At 39.4% G+C, this 20,081-nt stretch overlaps 1 protein-coding gene across 2 annotated transcripts in view; it reads left to right on the plus strand.

The window, feature by feature from the left end:
* ADGRL4 (adhesion G protein-coupled receptor L4) overlaps positions 1 to 20,081 on the plus strand; it is a 74,779-nt gene that overhangs the window by 20,384 nt on the left and 34,314 nt on the right. For both annotated transcript variants that reach the window (XM_005507904.3, XM_005507905.3), the window contains exon 3: positions 18,085 to 18,237. In XM_005507904.3, coding sequence (XP_005507961.2) covers positions 18,085 to 18,237 — 153 coding nt within the window. The remainder of the gene's footprint in view (positions 1 to 18,084; positions 18,238 to 20,081) is intronic.

The raw sequence follows: 20,081 nt of genomic DNA on the forward strand, positions 1-20,081 counted from the left end.
CATTTCTCTGAGTTAGGTAAACTGTAATGTGTCTGCTTTCACAGATGGGTAAACTTAGCATAAAGAGAGGGAAGCCATTGTTTTCAGTCAAGAATGCCTAAATGGAAACACTTTCATCTATATTGGCCATCTACAGTGGCAGTGGCTCTGAAAATGAGCCTCTTTCCATTCCTTTATATGACAGATTATTTTACTTTAAACAATTCTTGGAAAAAATACATTAGGCATCCCTAGGGCAGGAACCTGAAATCAAGACTCCCGCATGAAGAGGCTACCTGCCCAGCTGGAGAGATGTGCTCGTGGGCTCGGGCTGATTGAACGGCTTTTGCCAACAGGAGTAGCTTCAGTAGGAGAGACGGGGTGTGTTTCTGCTCAGGGACTGAGCTGGGTGATAAGGGTGCTTTTCAGGACCAGACGAGAGCAGGTTTGTTTAGGACTGTCTTTAAACTCCTGCATGCTAAAACACTGCTGATGAGGAGGACAATGCCTCTATCTCCTTCTCTTTCTCCTTGTGTTTGAATAAAAGTGGTTGCAGCTGTGCTGAGCATAGCACAAGTCCCCATAGGTGTATGAGGAATATATGTTTATAGGACCCCATCCCTTGGCAAAGTGTTCCTAGGGAAATTGAGGCATTGCTAAAAAAAAAACAGAGACCGAGCCACTTCTTGCTGTCAGGGTCAAGGCAGTTCCAAGCATACCAAGGAGCACAATACAGGCATTTGTGGAAGTCCTGCTTTTGGTGCCGAAATCCTCCTGTCAAGTTGTGACTAAAGAAGTAAGTAGCCACAGAGCAAGGTATTATAATACACCAGTCAGTAGCCAGACTTTTCCAGCTGGCATTTTGATAGATGTTGTATAAATTATAGGCATATAAATTACAACTTGTAGCATAGGATATTGGACCTGCTGGGGGTTTTAGCCAGCATGTATGGCATAGCCAACATACTGTTTCTATCATTTTAATAACCTTTATAGAGCAGGTGGCTGGTGCAGTTAATGCTGCTATCATTTTTCTTTCTTTGTGTGATTTGCTGTGATGACAGTTCTGTTGTTCCATTTTGAGTATTTAAGGCTATTAGGAAGCACTTTTAGGCAATCATCTAGTATAGGTAATTTCAAGCATGCCTAAAGCATACGGGGAGTCACCCCTTTTCATGCTGCATATTTCTAAATAAGTATATGACATTTTCTGTGTTAATGTGTGGAAAACCCATGGACAAGATCACCAGCTGTGACACACTGCCTAGCTTAATTTAGTTAGATGGAGTTATACCCCTATGTTCCAGATGGGGATCAAGCCCAACATCTTACAGTTGCAAAGATTTCAAAGATGTGAAGCATTTCTAAGATCATTGAAATATATATTTTGCATTTCAAAGATAAAATACAGAAACCAATATGTCATCAAACCATTTAATTTTCTTCCAAGTTTGAGAGTAAATTGACAAGAGATCAGCAATTGGCAGGAGAACAAATGAAGCATATTGAAAGAGCCAATTTGCTAGTATCGAGGGAGACAGATGTGTCAGTTTTACATCTGCTCAAGCAAAGTCCTTGTTGCTGGGATTTTTTTTCCCCCTCCTCCTTTTAAAAAATATTTCATTATCTAAAGGTTTAGTTATTAGATAATTGCATAATCCTTTATAAGTGACCACGGAGCACTCTGTTCATTGAAGAGCCTCTTTCATCACCATGCTGTGATTCTGGCATTTGCAGTTCATTTGTGGACGTTTCTGATTTTTTTTTCCCAGAACTCGTCACACCTGACACACACCAGATTTCAATTGCAACTGAGTAGTTTCCTGGGCCCCAATACTCCAGATGCCAATTTACTACCTCTTTCTTGAACTAGCTATTAAAAGGGAAGGAAGTGGAAACAGCACTGAGATTTCCACTGACAGTCTGCTTCAGCATATAGGCAGACATCATGGCAATGTGTAGCAGAAGGAGAAAAAAAAAAGCAAGCAAGGGTAAGCGCTTCTTTGTTTTTAAATGCAGACAGCAAGGCAGGACTCCTTACATAGTTACTTTCTCTGAGAAGCAGGTAGGTAGGCATGAGCTAAGTCTGTCAGTAGATGTTAATCAGAGCTGTAAGTCTGAAGTGTGGCAGTAGCTTTTGTTTGAAGGAACAGGTACAGATAATGTAATTCTCTGCCCTTGACTTTCCCAGTAACTATTTGCTAGTCTCCATTCTCCTCATTGTTAGTTTATCATCTGTCAGATTCCTGCGAGGAGAATTTAAAAAATGTATCAACAAAATAAGGTTGCATAATTATGTAATACTTGAATTTTTATTAATTTACAAGAGGTCTAATATGTGTTATACCCAGGGTGTGTACACAAAATTGGAAAACAAAAGGATTTTGTGAAAGAAGTGGTAGGACTGATACGTTTGCAGAACTTTGTTGCCAAGTTATGTATTTGTGAATCTGATCTTGTGTATGCGTGTACCCTGCAAACCAGGAAAATAGAAACATGAAAATATGTCATTTTATTTAAAATAGATGTTTTCTGTTGCTAGGAATTTGATACTTGGGTTTTGTTTTCTCTTGTACAACCTCAGAGTATTAAAGTTGTTAATGTGACTGCAGGAGTTCAAGCTTTAAGTAAAAAAATACCAGATATTGTTAAAAGTATTAATTTTGCATACTGACGGTGTTTCTAAAGCACTGAGCACTGTAGCCTTGAGGTGCCCATTGATGCTTAAAAATAACAAGTGATTCTACTCAGGATAGACTATTACAACCCTCTTTTTTGGCCACAATTTTTATCTTAAATTCGTGCTAGGCAATTTTTTCCACAGGAGAAGAAAACTTGATTTAGGGAAGGACTTGGTCTGTTACAGAGAGATGCATTATTCAGTTAGGCTGGAGCACCTCTCCTCTGTGTCTCCAGACCATCTCCAGTGCTCAGAAACGGGAACAAGAGCACAGAGCTTAGAAACTAGTATGTGCACTGCGTAATTTCTCTACAATATCAAAAGGACATTCAACGTTAAATCTCCAAATCGCTTGAATCCCATGGCAGAATTTACTTTTTAGTTCTGCTTGTTAGTGGGTAAACAAGGTACATTTCTAACTATGCAACTTATTCTTGCACTATCCTTCACTCAAAGTAAAAATATTCTGGAGAGCAGTGCTTGAAAGGAAGCTTCAGTTTGTTTCATTTCTTAGGATTAATTATTTGGTTTATGCTTACCCTAACAAGATCAAGGTGCCAAACAAGTTCATATTTCTCCTGAAGCACATGTGACCTTTAGGAGTTGCGGTCTGTTTTGCTTAAATCAAAACAGGCAAGGTAGAAGAAAGAATTTTGTAGATAGGGATCTGAGACAAAGGCAGGTTAAGTGATTCCCCAGACATCCACCCACAGTCTATATCAAAGTCAATAAACAAAAATGAAACGTGTAAGTCTCCCAAGGTAACTTCTCCAAGGGTGCATCTAGCTCATAATCTCCAGTGTGGAGGTGGCCTAAGGAGCATGGGTGGAGCTCAAAAACTAGGAAAAGAAACTACTTTGTAAAGGAAGGAGTAGTATCTACCTTCCAGGAGAAGAAGGAGCAACACAGAGCTGGAAAATTGTGGTAGAACTTATCTTTTGTGTCTGTGAAGTGAGGAGAGGGCATCATTATGTCAGGGTTGTTGGATTTGGCACCAATCAAAATGCCTTTTGACTCTCTTGAGGCATATTGTATGTCTAGAACTATGAAGGTCAACGGAGATGCCTGTATTTGCCCGAACAGTTTACACTTCCATGCTTTGCTCTTTGTTATCAGGGGCAACCTCTTGTTGAATAGCCACAACAGGTGAGCTTTTTTGCTGGGCTGATGAATTCTAATTGTGCTGTTCTTATTTTTATCCCAACATCCCTCAACAGAAATAGGCGTGCTAGAGCACTGCTGACATACAAGATGGGGACAAATTTGTCAAGCAGTCCACTGGAGAGTCCACAGCCCTTCCCCGTGGTTAGTATAGATGGGAAGTCTTCAGTAGCAGCTGGCAAATGCTGAATTATTAAATTGTGTCTACAGCACTTGATATAATTATTGCGCAAGTGATAGTACAGTGAGATAAGCCTGGTGTCGACAAGCAGACTTTTCCACCTTTGGAGTTTAGTTAACAGGCTTGCTGTTTTCAAATTCAAGAAAAGTCCGCTCCGTCAAGAAGGATTTAAATAGAAAATAAATGGGTTTTCATATTGCTCTGCATGACAGATTTTTTTTGTTAGCCTTCGAAGTCTGCATGATCTAACCAAGCATGTGGAAGTAAAATATATATTTCTGAGTGTAGTAATAGTTGTAGTTACTGTGGAGAAGTGTTAAATATAAGCAGTTACCACAAATGTTATTTTAATCCACTAAATATTCTGTGGACTAATAATACTTTATGTAGAGGCAGGAGAATAGGGATACCTGAAATAATTTTGGGGTGTCTTCTCCATTGGCTGTCTGTTCAGTGGGAATTCACTCTTCAGTGATCTTTTCTTCGTCAATGAAACAAATTTATACAAGACAGATGACTCCATAATTATGCCTTGACTAGAAATAACTGGCAGAATTTTCTCTTCCCATCTCTTTCTGATGAAGTGCTATTAGTACATCCCTTCCCTCTTTCTGCGACATGTATGTAGGCAGTGTTATAGTGGAGGAACATAAGCTGCCACCACAGCCATCCTTTAAACATGCAGTTGAAAACGGCAGCTCTGCTGTGGTGACAGAAAACATCAAAGCAACAAAACACACTATTTTATCTGATGGGGGTAGCAGTATCTCAGCTAATAAAATGGCTGTCATCCCTGCCCATTGTATAGATAAGGAAGCTGAGGACATTTGGGTGCTCTTTGTTGATATGCCAAGTTGCAATTATCCTATGACAGAGCCCTTCTGGACTATGATTGATGAAACAGTTTGAAGGGGGAAGCGGGGGAAGCACTTCAGTAAGTGAATTTCATTGGATTTGATGATGGCATTGCTTGCACAATGGCTGACAAAAAGCAAAAACATTTTAAGTAGAACTAGGAAAACGTGACCTCATTTAATCTGCCTGGAATATCCATGCCACGTTCATTTATTTGTATTATATGTTGGATGTAAACAAGTCTAATTCTGAAGTTCTTGCATTGACCTTTTCTGGCATTGAGATCAAAGTACTGTCTTCAATAAAGATGAGAAGACTTAAAAGACTTCAGTGGCTTGTCAGAGTAGGGCCTATTTAAACATAAAATAACATAACAGTGCAGCCTTTGGCTAAAACAGGCGCCAAATGAAGTTCTAAAGAAATTTGTTGCTCCTCAAGAAACCTGTCGTTATCTTGCAGTTTAATAGCCTAAAACTGGACCTGCTTAGGAAACAATTTTTCCTTCTTTCCTGGGCTTTAACTCACAGGGTGGCTCTGCCAATTGCCTCTAACAGATGTAATATGGATGTCACTGGTTAAGAGAAAAGGAATGCCCTTTCCTTGCTTAGATTCCTGAGTAGATTTGCGGACTTATAAAGCCCTCCTCTGAACAATAGTCAGCCTTCTGTGAAATGTCAGCCTTTCCAAAGCCTGACAGTACCCTTTTCGCAACAGTGTGTGTTGCATCTCCAACATGCTCTTTTCCCTGGCTCTAGATGTCACCTATCCCAGATCTTTCAGTGGGTCTATGGAGGAGATCATTGAGATTGACTTTACGGAGCCTGATCTGGGGCCAAGGCAGCTGGAGTAAGAATTTCAGCTCTAACACAGTATTTTCACATTTAATAGCTTGACCATTTGAAAATAAATGTCTTTTAAACGCTTCTTTTCTCTGTGCATAGTCTGTATTTAGATTTGAGACGTAAACCTACTCCACTTGACTCAATAAACAAAAGAAATGTTTAATGCTTGCTATAATAAAAAGTTTGTATCAAATCTGAGCACAGAGAATCTTTCCCAACAAACTATTCTGGGATCTTCAGTATCTTGAATGAGCTGGGACTTCTGGAGCAAAACTAAGGATATCCTATAGAACTGCCTGTGCTGGTACATCCAGAGATGGGTGCAGAGGACAAAAGGCAGTGACTTTTTTAATGAACAAAACATTTGATACATGATGTAATAGTTTTCCTGGATTAAAAATAAACAGTATTTACTGTTGTGGGGGTTTTTGGGGTGTTTTGTTTTTTTTTCCTAAACTTTTTTTTTTTTGCTAAACCAGTTTCTTGTCCAACACTTCCAAACAAGTTTGCAGGACTTCTCTGCATATCTAATAACTGGCCCAGTTTTCAGGGATACTACTTAACATGCTTTAGAAATGTACCCAATGCTTCTGCAAGTTCAGTCTGTTTTATAATAGAGATGTTTATGTTGATTATGTTTGCTTGAACTTAGATTTAGGCACTTATTTTGAGAAGTTTATTTCAATAAAGGAAGGGAAGCCACGTTGTTGTTGTTATTTGCACAGGAAACCAGTTTTTAACATTTCTAACTGGGGACTTCGCAGATGAGTAATACTTAGAAAAATACTTGTGGAAGGTTTCTGCCTCTCTGACAGATCCCCAGCATGGCACTTTGTGGAAATCTGTGGTATTTTACATGCCTTTATTCAGTACCTTATGACAATTCTTCTTTTTTGTTGCTTCTGCCTTCTTAGTATGTAAATTATACCATTCACTTTAATCGGTGGCAACAGCGTTTTCTAATTGGGACTTTGTCTCCAAGTGTCTGCTGGGCTGACACAGTGCAGTAACTGGATAAACCAAGTCAAACAGCCGCCAGCAGTGTGGCTGTGCAGCGTGGTGCCATGTCCAAGCTAATGGGGACTGCATTTAAAGGGCTAATTAGCCTGCCCAGAGCGCAGCACTAACACAGCACCTCTGCCTGCGGTGGGACCAGCCTCTGGGCTCCGCACAGCCCTCCAGCATGGTGCACAGACATACTTCTGGTTGCTGAAAAATACAGAGCGTTTATACAACACATTTATGCCCTCCAGTCTTTCAGCACTCCCAAGTATAAAATGTACATAATAACACTTTACGTGGCAGGTTGTATTAGGGTAGGCCAACTTGAAAGTGTTTTCAGTTCTGACTTGTGCCATGTTTCAACATTATTCCCTGTTATAAGTATGATTTCTGTCCAAACTGTAGATGTGCTTTTAATGGAACTTTTATGTTTTTGCCTACTAAGTGTGTTTAATATCTTTGGAATAATAAAATCCTTAGCCCTTGTATCTAAGAATAAACACCCTCACTAGAAAATGACAAAATTATGTAGATGACAGTGATTACAGAGTATTTCAACCTAGTATGTAATAAATGTTGAAGAGCAGAGTTGTTGTAGTCAGCAAGGGAAAAGCCACTTTAAATGAGGATGCTATATACTCCCCCCATATTCAAAATTCATTAAGGCACCTGACTGATTTAACTTATTCTGACATTTCACATGGAGCTAAAGTTTTCCAGATTATATGTCTTAGCTCTTTCTGGATCTTTCTTTCTATGAACGCCGTTTGGCATGAGGAGATCGCAGGCTCCGTCACTTCAAAGCTGTAGGGTTCAGGAGGGTGAGATGAAAGAGGAAATCTGGCCTTTATAGCAGTCTGTTTTTTGGAAGAGGTTACTCCAGAAAAGAAGGCTACATGCTTCTCAAATAAGTAAATTCTGCTAAGATGATATTTGGCTATTATATCGCAAAATTACTGTGATCACCCAAAAATCTGCAATCCTTCAACTGAGCCTGAACAATACCATAGACCTAACTTCTCTCAAGTTTTATAACCTCTAATTCCACTGGCATAATTATATTTAGCTCTAATTCACATCAGAAGAAAAGGGGGGGACACCAAACGCTATATGTTTTTATAGTGACTTTTGTTATCAGAAATGAACAGCTGGAGTCAGTCTCTGAGAATATGCAGTAGTTAAGACATTTTCACCACAGAGTTAAATACTTACAGCATTGACAGTGGCTGGAAATACTTCAGTGGTTATTGTTCAAGTCATTAGTCTAGCTGAAGTAATGCTGGCATGTTTTCCCTCTGGGTAGAATTCCTCAGTCTAATTGTCTCCTCCTTGCCAGACCATATTTGATATCTTCAGGTTTAGAGACTGGATGTTTTCCAGTAATTAATGGCTTTTCTCAGTTATAGATTGAAATTATTTCCTTTTGTTGAATTACTCTATTATCCAGTAGTGAAGCTATTGAATTCCAGAGCATTTAAATAGGAAAACTTACAAATAGAGCTCATACAAAATACACACTGTCACCAAAGCCACATGAAAGCTATGAGGGCCACTCTACAAGATGCTTAGTTCTCATGTAATTTTTGACAAGAATGAAACAGTATCAACTTTAAAATAAAATAAAATAAGAAAAAAAAAAAAAAAAAGAAAAATCAATCTATTATTTGCTGTTGGTGTTATCTTCTTCTAATGACCTAACCTTAACATTAACTTAGAGCAATATAGGTCCATGCATCTCATAGACTAGCATTAGGTTACCTCATCTAACCTTCTGAATAGTACTAGCAATCAAATTTCATCAAGCTACTCTTGTCTTGAGTACTGTAACTTGGGTTTGATAAAAGTACATTGTACATTGTGAACTCAATATCTCTGCCCAGACTAGACTCCTTAAAGTACTTTGTCCACTCAGAGCATAATTAGCCTGTGGTTTCAGAAATCAATGAATACTGTTCCACAATGGAAAAAAATAGTTTCTCCTGTAGTCACTGTTTTATGGCCTTCCATGTTATTCGAGCTATTACTTCTCTCACAGCAATTTTACCACATCTTTATTGTATTCTGCTTTTCAAATCCAAAATGGAACATAATACAGATCTAAAACCTAAAAGCAAGAAATGTTTTTAGTACTGTTTCGGATATGTTACAGCAAATTATTTTTCAAAGGACAAAATTTATTGAAAATAATGTAGTACAATGATACCTGCACTTTGTAATGTACCACCTATTTTTAAGCAACAGATTCAAAATCATAAAGAAAGATTTCTAGTTAAACACTGATGAGCCAGATTGTCCTTTCTACATATGGATCTGTCCTTATTGTCCAAGTAAAGACTTCCTACTAAAGCTCTTAAATCATGTTAATATCATGATTTAGCAAAAAACCCCACATTTACTTTAGTAGAGTTCAGTTTTTCTTTTCCTTTCCAAAAGTGCTGCTAAAGTGATAAACTCTGTCAGTTTCCACTCATCGCCCCAGGGCCAAAAAGGTAGCCTGGAAATGTGAGATGTAAGAATTCATGTTCATCCTGACTTCCAGCCTTGTGTTTCACTTGCTGTTAGATGGGGCATTGTTGAAGAAGCCAGAGAGATGGAGACCTGTGAGTGATGGCCCATGTGTGACTGGTCGTAGCAGACATCCATCTAGTAGTTGTTGGGGATTAGATATGGATTAAGTAATCCTGATATGGTTATACTGCCTTTCTTTAGATGCATTTAACATTTGCTGGATGCAGTTCAGGTGGATCCCAAGATTTGGTACATGGTAGAGTGCAATCTCTTTGCAGCTGCTATGAGAGGGCGGTTTAAAGTTTCTGCTGTAATATGCAAGAGAAAGTTTGGATTTAGACAAATACCAGAATGTGCCATACTGAGTTTATGTTATTTGGTCCAGAGAATTCTGCAAACAGAGTTTTCAGAAATGAGTGTTGGAAATAAAAAGAACCAGCTGCATTAGGAATTGAACAACAACTTTGAGTCATCTTTTCCTGAATGCTATTATATGGTGGATTTTGGAGTATTGGGTAGAATGTGTGAGCACAGCAGAAATAAGTCGTGGCATTTATGTGTATAAACTGAAGAAAGGGTTAAACAGTGTAATCAAAATTTCAGCCTCATGTTTCAATATATCTACTTTCATGGTGCCAGTTCTATGTCAGCGTTATGGTAAGTGGAAAATGCAGTGGGAAGTCTGCAAGAAATTACAGGTTTTGTGGTGTTTGCTTTATTGGGGGTGGGGAGGTGTTGCTGGGTTTTTTTGTTGTTTTGTCGTTGTTTGGTTTTGTTTCTTGCTGTTTTGTTTTTTACATAAAATACAGATCTATCAGCAGTGCTGAAACAGAACTTCTACTTGGGCTGCCCATTCAGTTCTGCCAGGGTCATAATTACCCACTGGCACATCCCTTTCAGCAAGGGACCGCTGTGTTGCTCACTTTCCTTTAAACAAAAATATTCTGATTGTCCATATGCTGTTTTACTTTTCAGTTAAAAGATGAGTTTTAGTGAAAATAGGCAAGCTAACAGGAAAAGTGAAAACTGGATTGGGAATGATGTAATTTAGTAACAGGGAAGTTTCTAAAAGCCTTCTGCTGGTAGCACTGGGAAAAATGTTGACACCTATATACTGCTGGCAGTTCGAAAGCATATTCCCATTCAGCTGCACTTCACCTTGTTTTAGTTCTGTGTTTTTCAAGGAAGAAAACCAAGAAACTGACGATGTGTCTCAATTACATTCTGTCTAATCCTCAAGCAATAACCTTGACACAAGGTGCCTGCCAGGATGTTGAGATTAGGTCTTGGTAATCAGATCTGTGTGGGGTGAGGAAAGGAAGAGTAATGTGGTCTTCATTCCTGACTTCTACTCTTGGCAGATTTTGCCCCTTTGCTTCTATAAAAGCAAAGATGCAGGTTAGTGCGAGCCATTCTTTGGACTTCAGTGAGTTTGAGGTTGGGCTCTGTTATGAAAACAGATTTTTCATACACTTAAACTAAACATGAGAATGTTGTTCTGCTCATGCAGAAGTAAATGCAAAAACAAACCTGCTGTTTCAGAGCCTGCCGCAAGAAGGAGTGATGGGAATTAGTCTTCAGAATTAGAGATGTTGTTTCCACATGGCATTCAAGACCCCAGGACTTAGTCCTGTGTGACTAAGTCTATATCCTGACAGAGAACACCATTATTTCTTATCAGAACCTTTGCTGCGTGCTGGTAGCAAATTCGATCACGCTCATCAGATAATGCTTAATGTTCCTCTGCCTCATTCAAGCTGTGTTGTCTCTCACCCCCTTTTTCACATCTTGCTTACTCATACCATGATGGCACCACAGTGGTTTTCATATATAAGCTGTAAAGTGCTGATGCATTTCCTGGCTGCACTTTCTTAATAAATGTCTTTCAGTTCTGTTTTGAAATTTGCGAAACTGTTGCCTGAAAGATTTCTTTCCCCTTAATCAAACTGTTTGCTGAGTTGTTTTCCTTCTGTCTTATCTCTTGCTTGGGACCAAACTGTTTAGATTTGAGTGGTGATGGTGACTCATTCACATCCCCTCAGATGGGAGCCTGGGGTTGTTTGAGTTCACAGTGTGGCTAGCCAGGAGCTGTGTGTGACTTGTACTGAAAATGGGCTAATTGTTTTACCCTCTCCTATTCAGTGTCTGTAATCTAGTTTTCCAGATAATTCCTTCAGTTGTCACTCCTTACCTCAAAAAGCCAATCTGAGAACTCCAGGAGACCATCTTCATCCTGGATTTTTTCCGTTTTCCTGTCTCTGACATTACTCTGCTACAGTCTCTCTCCTTTTTTACCTTGCATTTTAACAGCTCATCAGGCCAGGTGCTCAGCTGGTGAATTAATGCCACGTTCCTGGGAAGAAGGCAGAGGGGGAGCCTGCAGTGCTCCAGGTGCAAGAAGGTCACGGTCTGCTTCCCTGCAGAGTGAGTGGCAGCTCCTGGTCCCTTGTGCCTGCGCTGCAATGTGGGTTGTGCTCTTCACCCGCACCCGTGACAGGTGCCCCGAGACCCTGCTCACCACATCAGCGGGGGATGCTTGACCGGCTCTGAGCTTTGCCTGTAATAGAAAGGGTGAATCTTCACAGCAGTTACAGGTCTTTCCTTTATGGTCTGGTCAGGGAAGGGGTATCAGACAGACAATAAATTTGGGGGTTGGACACCCAAGCTGAAGCTCCCCACTTGTAGCTGTACGGCTCTGAATCTTTCTTGCTGAGTATCCACAGGTCAGTGCAGCTCTAAGATCTCCTCTGGGGCATGTTGCTACTGTTTGTGGTGAACCCAGACTCCTGCCCCCCAGAGGAGGTAATGCTGGGGAAAAGATGAGACAGGGCCACTCAACAGCTTTTTTCCCCCCGCCTCTTCCTCTGTTTCAGTAATCTGAGTGCCCTGTTCTTCTTTTTATTTTCAAATTCCTACAGATACTTGTCTGGGTAAATGGTTTGTTTCCAGCCAAGGACTAGCCTTTTAAAGATTTCCCCCCCTTATTCTTCACATATGAGTGATCAGAAATTATAGATTTTCTTTCTTTGATACTTCGCAAGTGTTGAAAAGGCAAGTTGTTCTGTGTGGCTGAACAAATAACAGTTTCATCACTGGCACTTACCCAATGATAAATCCTTTTCATCTTTAATTTGTAATGTCTGAAAATACCAGCACAAGATGAGGAAAGCAGTTTAGATAATATATTAACCTCTCTGAATCTTGTCCATTCTCTGAAACTCAACCTAAGTGTGTTTTGAATATGTAGGAACATGTTCTTTCAGATTATTCTGCCCCATTCCTTAAACTGGGACTAAGGGAATTTTGTTGTGAGACACTTCAGTGCAGCTAGACATGAAAGAACTGCTGATCCAAAATCAGCTCTGTGTATACATACAGCCTGTGAAGGATGTGAGAGAAAATATTTGTTTGCTGAACAAGGGCTTTTTGGAGTCCAGCTATCTGCAAAGCCATAAAGTTCAAACCATTTAAAAGCTCCTGGCAAGCTATAATAACATCCTGAGAAGGCGTTGTGAAAAGCTCATGCAAGGAGGGAGTGAGTTACAAAATTTTAGCTAGACAGAGCTTGCAGTGGCAAGATTTCCTGTGCTGCAACTGCATGGTCCCCTGCCCTGGTGTAGGACAAAGATGAATCGGGCCCATTATGAAAGCAATTCATATTTAAATGAGATTTCCAGCCCAGTTCTGCAGTCTCAAGAGGTTTTTCTAAGCATCTGCTCTTTCATGCTGATTTAGACCAAACTTGAACGCTGAATCTTTGGAGAATCATAAACAAATTGTGTTAAATTACCATTAATGGAAACACATCACAAGGAAGGAAAGGCAAGGTTGTTAATGGTATCGCTGTTCTTAACTCAGGCTGTGATGGCTGTAGACACACAGTCCTGCAGCACAGAAGTAATGTATGTAAGATCACCCACTGTTCTGAGACCTCCAGACAAGCTAAACACAGCGGGGTGAGTAGCGCTGGAATTTGTTTTACAGGAAGCCTTTCATTTCCTTGCTTTTGAGGGGTTAAGTGAGGCACTTGAAGTACTGTTCTCCCATGAGGGTTACACTAGGGAAGGGTAGTTTTAGTTTTCCCCCGGGGGCTGCATAGCAGTTTTGGCAGCAGAGGCTGCTGTCGAAAGAGAACAGCCGGATGCAGTGCATCAATGTATTCCCCAGCCACTCCAGCCGCCTTCCCTTCCTACCCAGTGCTGTCCACTTCTCAGCCTACTGTGTCTGATACTGGTCCCCAGCCCTGTGCTGCCACTGCTGTTCTGATTAGATGGGTATGCCCCAAAGGCCTCAAACCTGTGAAAATCACACCATCGTGCCTAGGCTTGTTCAGGCTGGCTTTGGGAAAATTCAGCTTGTCAAGCCCTGGTCAGGAGTTCCTGATCCGTTAAAATCCTTCCCTGGAATGCCAAGGTGTCAAAAGAGTTCCCCTGGAACAGCCAGCCTTCTGCTGCCCTGGGAAGCCTGTTGCCTTTCTGGCCAGCCTGACTGGGCATCCAGGTCAGACCCCACAAAGCGCCCTGGCCACAGCACAGATTGCTCTCTGTTGGGAGCAAGACTGTGACCCCTGCCAAAGAAGCAGAGGAGCAAGAGCCTTGAGTGCTTTACCTGTAGCAGGGCCCCAGTAGACAGCCTCTAGAGATGTAGGTCTAACTGTTGGATTTTTATACATGACTTGGGGAATTCCAGCTTTTCTGCAGGTGACCAAGAGCATGAAAGCCCAGGGCTGAGCTCACGGGCTGTGCAGCTCCAGGGCAGGCTTTCCCTGTGGTGGGCTCACAGGTTGGCAAGCTCCTTCAACCATGGACCTTCTCATCACAAGAGTCCTCCAGCTGGCTACCACCAGTGACCAGACTCCAGGTTCAACATGGCTAGTTTTCCAGTCTTTCCACTTACCAATTAATAAAGGTCCTCAGCCTTACTGATATCAATTTAATTCAGTGACAGAGATCCCAGAATATATTCTATAATACAAAGTTTCATTTCTACAATAATCTCATTTTGCATGTGTTGGAAAAGACTGAACAGGCACAAATCACTCTGTTTAATCCAAGTGGTTTCAACCTTGTGTGTTTGTTACTTGAAGGAAGAAACAAAAAAAAACAAAAAAAAGCAGCAAAAAAACCAAACCCACAACTGCTATGTGATTGTGAATCAAAATGATAAATTTCAATCCAAAAGTCATCATAACATCAGAAAGTCTATCATGGAGATGTGTTCAGTGCAATGGAAAGCCTTCAAAGCTGTTTTGATGAATCTGCCACCATAAGATTTTCCATTGTGACATTTTTTTATGTAAAATACATAAACAGTATTACAAAAATTTTAGATCTAAAATTGGTAATTCAAAGCATTTTATTATGGTTATCACAATAATAATGAATTGTCTCATTTTGTAGCTGTAGCTGCCCCAGAATTTTCTTATTGTAGATTATAATTTTTAAACCATCCAATATTAAAATAGGATATGAGACAGGTAAAACTTTCCTCTATCATTTTTCTTAAAATCTTATCAGATTCCTCTAGCTTTCAACTGCATCATGGCCCTAAAATCCACAAATCAGTCTTCCTTTTTGTATTTCATGTTTCAAAATTTCTGAAAGAAGTGAATGTTCTTTATAAAAAAAAAAAAAAAGTAATATAGTGCTAGACAAAATTCCTGCATATTTCACTTAACAATGAAAGAAAACCTTTAAAAGAATGTGCATTCCTGCAATACTGCCTATGGTGTTCAATGAGTATCTGTGCCAGCGATGAATGCACATGATGTAATTAAATTAGGTAACAACAATGTAGGTGGATTGTACGCTTGCTCCCTTAAAAATATCTTCTCAGTATAGACAGAAGATTTTCTTAAACAAACAAACAAAACACACCCCAGAACTTTTTTCCATCTAGAAATCCTATTATTTTTTCCTTGATGTCCTTTAAATCACAAATCCAATAATATTATAAATCATCTAAGATTTGGAAAATTACTTTAAGCCCCTGGGCTTCGCGTAGAATTGCTGTCTGAAGACAAAATTCAAATTATTTTTACAGAGAACTAGAAGATATTTTTGCCATCATTGTTGATCTTGTAAAACATTTTGTGTGAAATTGGACAGCTTATTTAAACACATCTAGTCAAACTGTATATTAAACTCCTTTTTTCTTGAAAACTTCTTCCACACTTGCCTTTCTTATTAACCCAGTAGTTTTCCATAGCGAGTACCACCCTGGGCCTACTTACATCACTGATTTTTATGCCATTAATTTCAATGGAAGCAGGATGTGGTCCAGCAAATTATCCCTCAGCATGGTTTGCTCAGTATTGCATTAGACCATGGGAATATTGAAATCTCCTTATGAATTTAAGTCTTTAAAATAGCCATTCTTGTGTTTGCAGTGTAAGTTACTTCTATTCTTCTTTGATGATTTCTCAAATTATTGAAAAGGTTCTCTCAATAGGCAAGCCTTGTAAGGCAATATAGTCATCATTAAACCCCTTACAGACATCCTAAATATTGAGGAAAAACACCAGTAATCCAATAGAGTTAATTAGGCCTAATTGTAAAGAATTTATTCATGACCACTGCATGAGTCATTTTAATGTTGTTTATGAACTCTTTGAACTATCGGAAGAAAGGTATTAGTGCTGGATTTTGAGGACTATAGTTGAGCTGCTAGAAAATAAATACAAAAGGAAAATTCTTGTATGTAGCCTATATCTTTTTTCTTGTCAGCTCTGTTATTCCTCTACTTTGAATGAAGTCCTGCAGTGATCAGTGTCCTTTTACTTCACATCTTCCATGAATACCATCCCATGAGCTCTCCAAGGTCAACACATTGTTTTCTAGTATCTATAATATTTTCCCAAGACTAAGTTTATGGTAGTCCACTTGTTTTTGTCATGAAATGCCAGGATCTGGAAGCAAACTGGGATTGCCAAAGAGCCAGACACACAAGCACACACAAATGACACTTGAACAACTGGACCTTGTTACCATGATTTGTAAAGTGTTCTGGGGCCTGGTCTCTGCAATGCCAGTGCCAAACTGGGCTTTTCATATTCTCATGCTCAGCTTTTGAACTTGGATTAACACCACAGTTTTTTCCTCCCTATCATAATTTACTTACACTGGCTTGGTTTTACGTTGGCATTCTTTAAGTAATATCCAAATCATACACCTTCTCTGCAGTATTCTCATGAATACCAGAGCTGTAGAATAAATAATGTTGACATGTGTTGGCAAAGTGCTTTTATACTTAGATTCCTCATTAAATTACATTCAATTTTAGTTATAATGAGCATAATCCATTTGATACTGTTGACCCGAATTCCCCTGAGGAAAGCTGCCGTTCTGAATTGATATTTGCATCTCTGAGTCAACTGAGTAACATACAAAATCACGTCAGACTTCAAATCTGGAAAATGTCCTTTTCCAATGTTACTCTAGGAGTTGTGACTAATTTATATTGCAGAAATGTACTCCTGCAATCCTTTACAGCTCTTGCTGTAGTCTAATCTTGCCATTTCCCTAGCTTACATGACACTTTACTTATCTGTAACCTGTCTTTGTAAACACCTTATGAGAACACTGACCATCAGGAAGCAGTAGCACTTTTCTGAAACTCATCCCTGGGTGTCTTTTCTGAAATCATATTTCTTTTGTCTGTTACCCTCCTTAATCATTCCTCTTCTGCAATAAATTGTTATTTCTCTCCCTGTTAGAATTCTTTGCTGTCATTCATCATGTTATGAGTACCTTTTTCTTGAGAACAGGATCAAAATCCTACTAGTCTTCATGAAGCCTTTAACTCTTTTCCTTTTTTATGATGTAGAAACTAGAGAACTCTACTCAGAGTGTTGTCTTCTTTAGGACAGTTTCACTGATTTGTCTGTTTCAGAGTTTTGGGGTGCTTTGGGAGAAATGGTCCATTTTGAAAGACGGAATTGTCAGTATTGTGAGTGTTACTCTCAGTTTCATAAATAGAGAGTCTACGATAAGGAAGCTTTTGAAATTTTTCGTCTGAAAATTTAATAGGCAAAAGGGACCTTCAAAGATTCTGGAGGCGAAGTAGTTTTACCGAGTCATTGCAGAGGATCAACCATACAGTTCAAAGCATGTATTTGTGATTTCATCCGACCTTTGATCAAGATAGCTGGATCCCTGTACTCACAATGACACCACATGTAGAGGCTCTGCAGAGAGGAAGTAGTCTTAAAACCTGTGTATATAATTCCTTTTTCATATATCATTGGGGCATGGGATTAGCCCTGTAAAAGAGAGCTTGTAATTTTGCAGGTGCTAAACTGATGACTTGCACAGCAATTGCAAAGAGGTAAACTTCATAAGTTTGTTTTCTGGGACTGCTGAGAAATACCACAGAAAGTCTTCATAAACAGGCCAGGAAAAACCTGTATAGTTTAGCTATATTGATCCTGCTTTGGTGTTAGAGAAGGAAATGGGTGATTTCTTGATACCTTTTAGAGCTCCATTTTCTGTGGTTCTTAATTCCCAGATGCATCCTCAGGGTGACTCTCTACCTGTAGATTTTTGGGTAGAAAGTAACATTATCGAATACAACCATCACAGAACTTGTAGTTGTCTCAATCCTTTATTCAAAGTGAATATCCAATTAAGCCATTCACTTCAATATCCCACTGGTTTTTTCATTTGTTGACTCATACAGAATGAGGGCAGAAGAGTGCTGCTGAACACCTGATTACATCTTTGGCAATGGGAAAACTATATAGACAAACACCAAGAATGCCAACTCAGCATTCAAATCTCAAATAAATCGAATACCAGAGGCCAAATTAAGCTTTTACTTTACTGTTTTCTTCAGTCGACAAATGCAAATATATTTTTCCATTATTTATGTCTTGACAGATGATAATGAATGTGAAAATGCTACTCAGCCTTGTGGAGAGCACGCCAATTGCACAAACACAGTGGGAAGTTATTTCTGCATGTGTGCGCCTGGCTTCAAATCCAGCAATGGTCAACAAACTTTTGTACCTAATGATGGAACCTCCTGTGTGGGTAAGTTATTAATGTCTGCCAGCTAGCTTTATGTTGTCACTTTTCTCTTATTGCGTTTGTTAATTACAGAAACCTAGCAAAATGCTTTCAGAATTGTGACATTTGGTATCTGGATATAAAATTCCCACATTTTGGACTGGTACAGACTTTATATTCCAGTTCAGGCCCACACTTCTCATTCATAACACAGCAGCTGCCATTGTTTTCAGTAACGTTCCAATCTTGTCTCTGCTTACAATATTTTTAATCCACATGTCACAGTTTTAAATTATGAATATATAGTCAAGGTAACACAGAAATCCCCATTCCACCCAATTATGCCACTGTTTCACTGATCTGTGAGCAAGGTCATAATATTCTTAAAACAAAGCAGAGTGAGAAAGTATTCTGCATTCAGGTCTCTCGGGACCAACAAAATTCCCTATACATTTGACCTGCTGTGCTCCAAATATCTTCTGTTTGGGGGCTTTGGTTGGGATATTTTGGTAATTTTTCAAGTTTGATCAAAAGCAATGAGCAAGATCAGTAGTTATCCTACCTCCTGTGCCATCCACCAGCCTCTGTTTCTGTAGCAGTTGGATGGATCATGTACAAGATTACAGGGTAGGAAAAGTTCTCTGGAAAAATGTTATTTCTGAACAACTATGCAATCCTTTAGGATTTCCTTTGAATGGGAGAACTGTAACTATCCTCTTTTTTCAAACTCCTGGTAATTTTCTCTGTATGTTGCAACAGTCCTCAGGGAATGGGAAAATGAGAAATAAATCTATTGCCCTTTACACCTTTATGCTGACTGTGTCTCATTCTAGATATGTCTCCTGTGAGCTTGTGAGTGCTGACAACCTCTCTTCTTACAACTCTTAATATCAGCAGAATGGCTGCATATTAAGCCAGAAAGTGATCTAATCAACATTTCTTGCCCATTGCTCACATCCATCTAAAAGAGCTCTGCTTTATCCAGCCGCTATGAATCGTTCTTAAATTAGCTGGGACCAAGACGGTTAGCACATTGAGCTGTAAATTTTCTCACAGTTTCTGGTCCAGGCTCTGATTTTTACATTATGACTTTTCCTCAGCTTCAGAAGTTTTGTCTTCAAAGTTATTTCTCTGACTGTTCTTGTCACTTTAGTTTTTACCATTAGCTTGCTAATTTCTTTTTTTTTTTTTCCCTCTTTTCTTTCCTGGGCAGACTGATCTTTTTTTATCCTCTACTGGCGGTTAGTTTACCACTTTTCTTCTCCTTTTTGCAAATCCATATGGGAGGAGCTCAGAGCTTCAAAAACGCACACTGATATAAAAAATTACCTGTGGGCACCTTTTCTCATTAAACAAGTGTACCAATTACTTTACCAAGCAGCGAGTCCTAAAGACAACCTTTTGATCCACAATTAATTTTCTACTTTATCTGCCAGGGAAACCATAATATGTATTTTGTACCAAATAGACCTGCTGCTACAGGTAGTAGGTATGACTTGCGCAGAAGCAGCTGATAGCGGTATATTCAGGGTGTACTATACATAGCTGAGGCAATTACTGTAGTTGTCATTGTAAATACAGTACAAGTTATCCAGTAGAAATCAGAGGACAGAGCTATCAAGTACTCATCCTACCCAAGTTTGTAGGGCCACAAAATATTTTCACATTCTGCAAAGTCTTATGTTTTCTTCTTAGTATACATATAATGTATGTGGCAGTAATACATAGGTTGAATTTTGGAGGGTATGCCATCGTGCAACCTGTTTGTTTATAGTCAGATGCCATCAAAAATACCTGGGGTTCCCAGTGGTTCAAACGTGGTACATCACTGTGTGTATGAGTCTGTTTCAAAGGCCATAGGCACATAC

Source organism: Columba livia, chromosome 8, assembly GCF_036013475.1.
Source record: "Columba livia isolate bColLiv1 breed racing homer chromosome 8, bColLiv1.pat.W.v2, whole genome shotgun sequence".
Lineage (NCBI taxonomy): Eukaryota > Metazoa > Chordata > Aves > Columbiformes > Columbidae > Columba > Columba livia.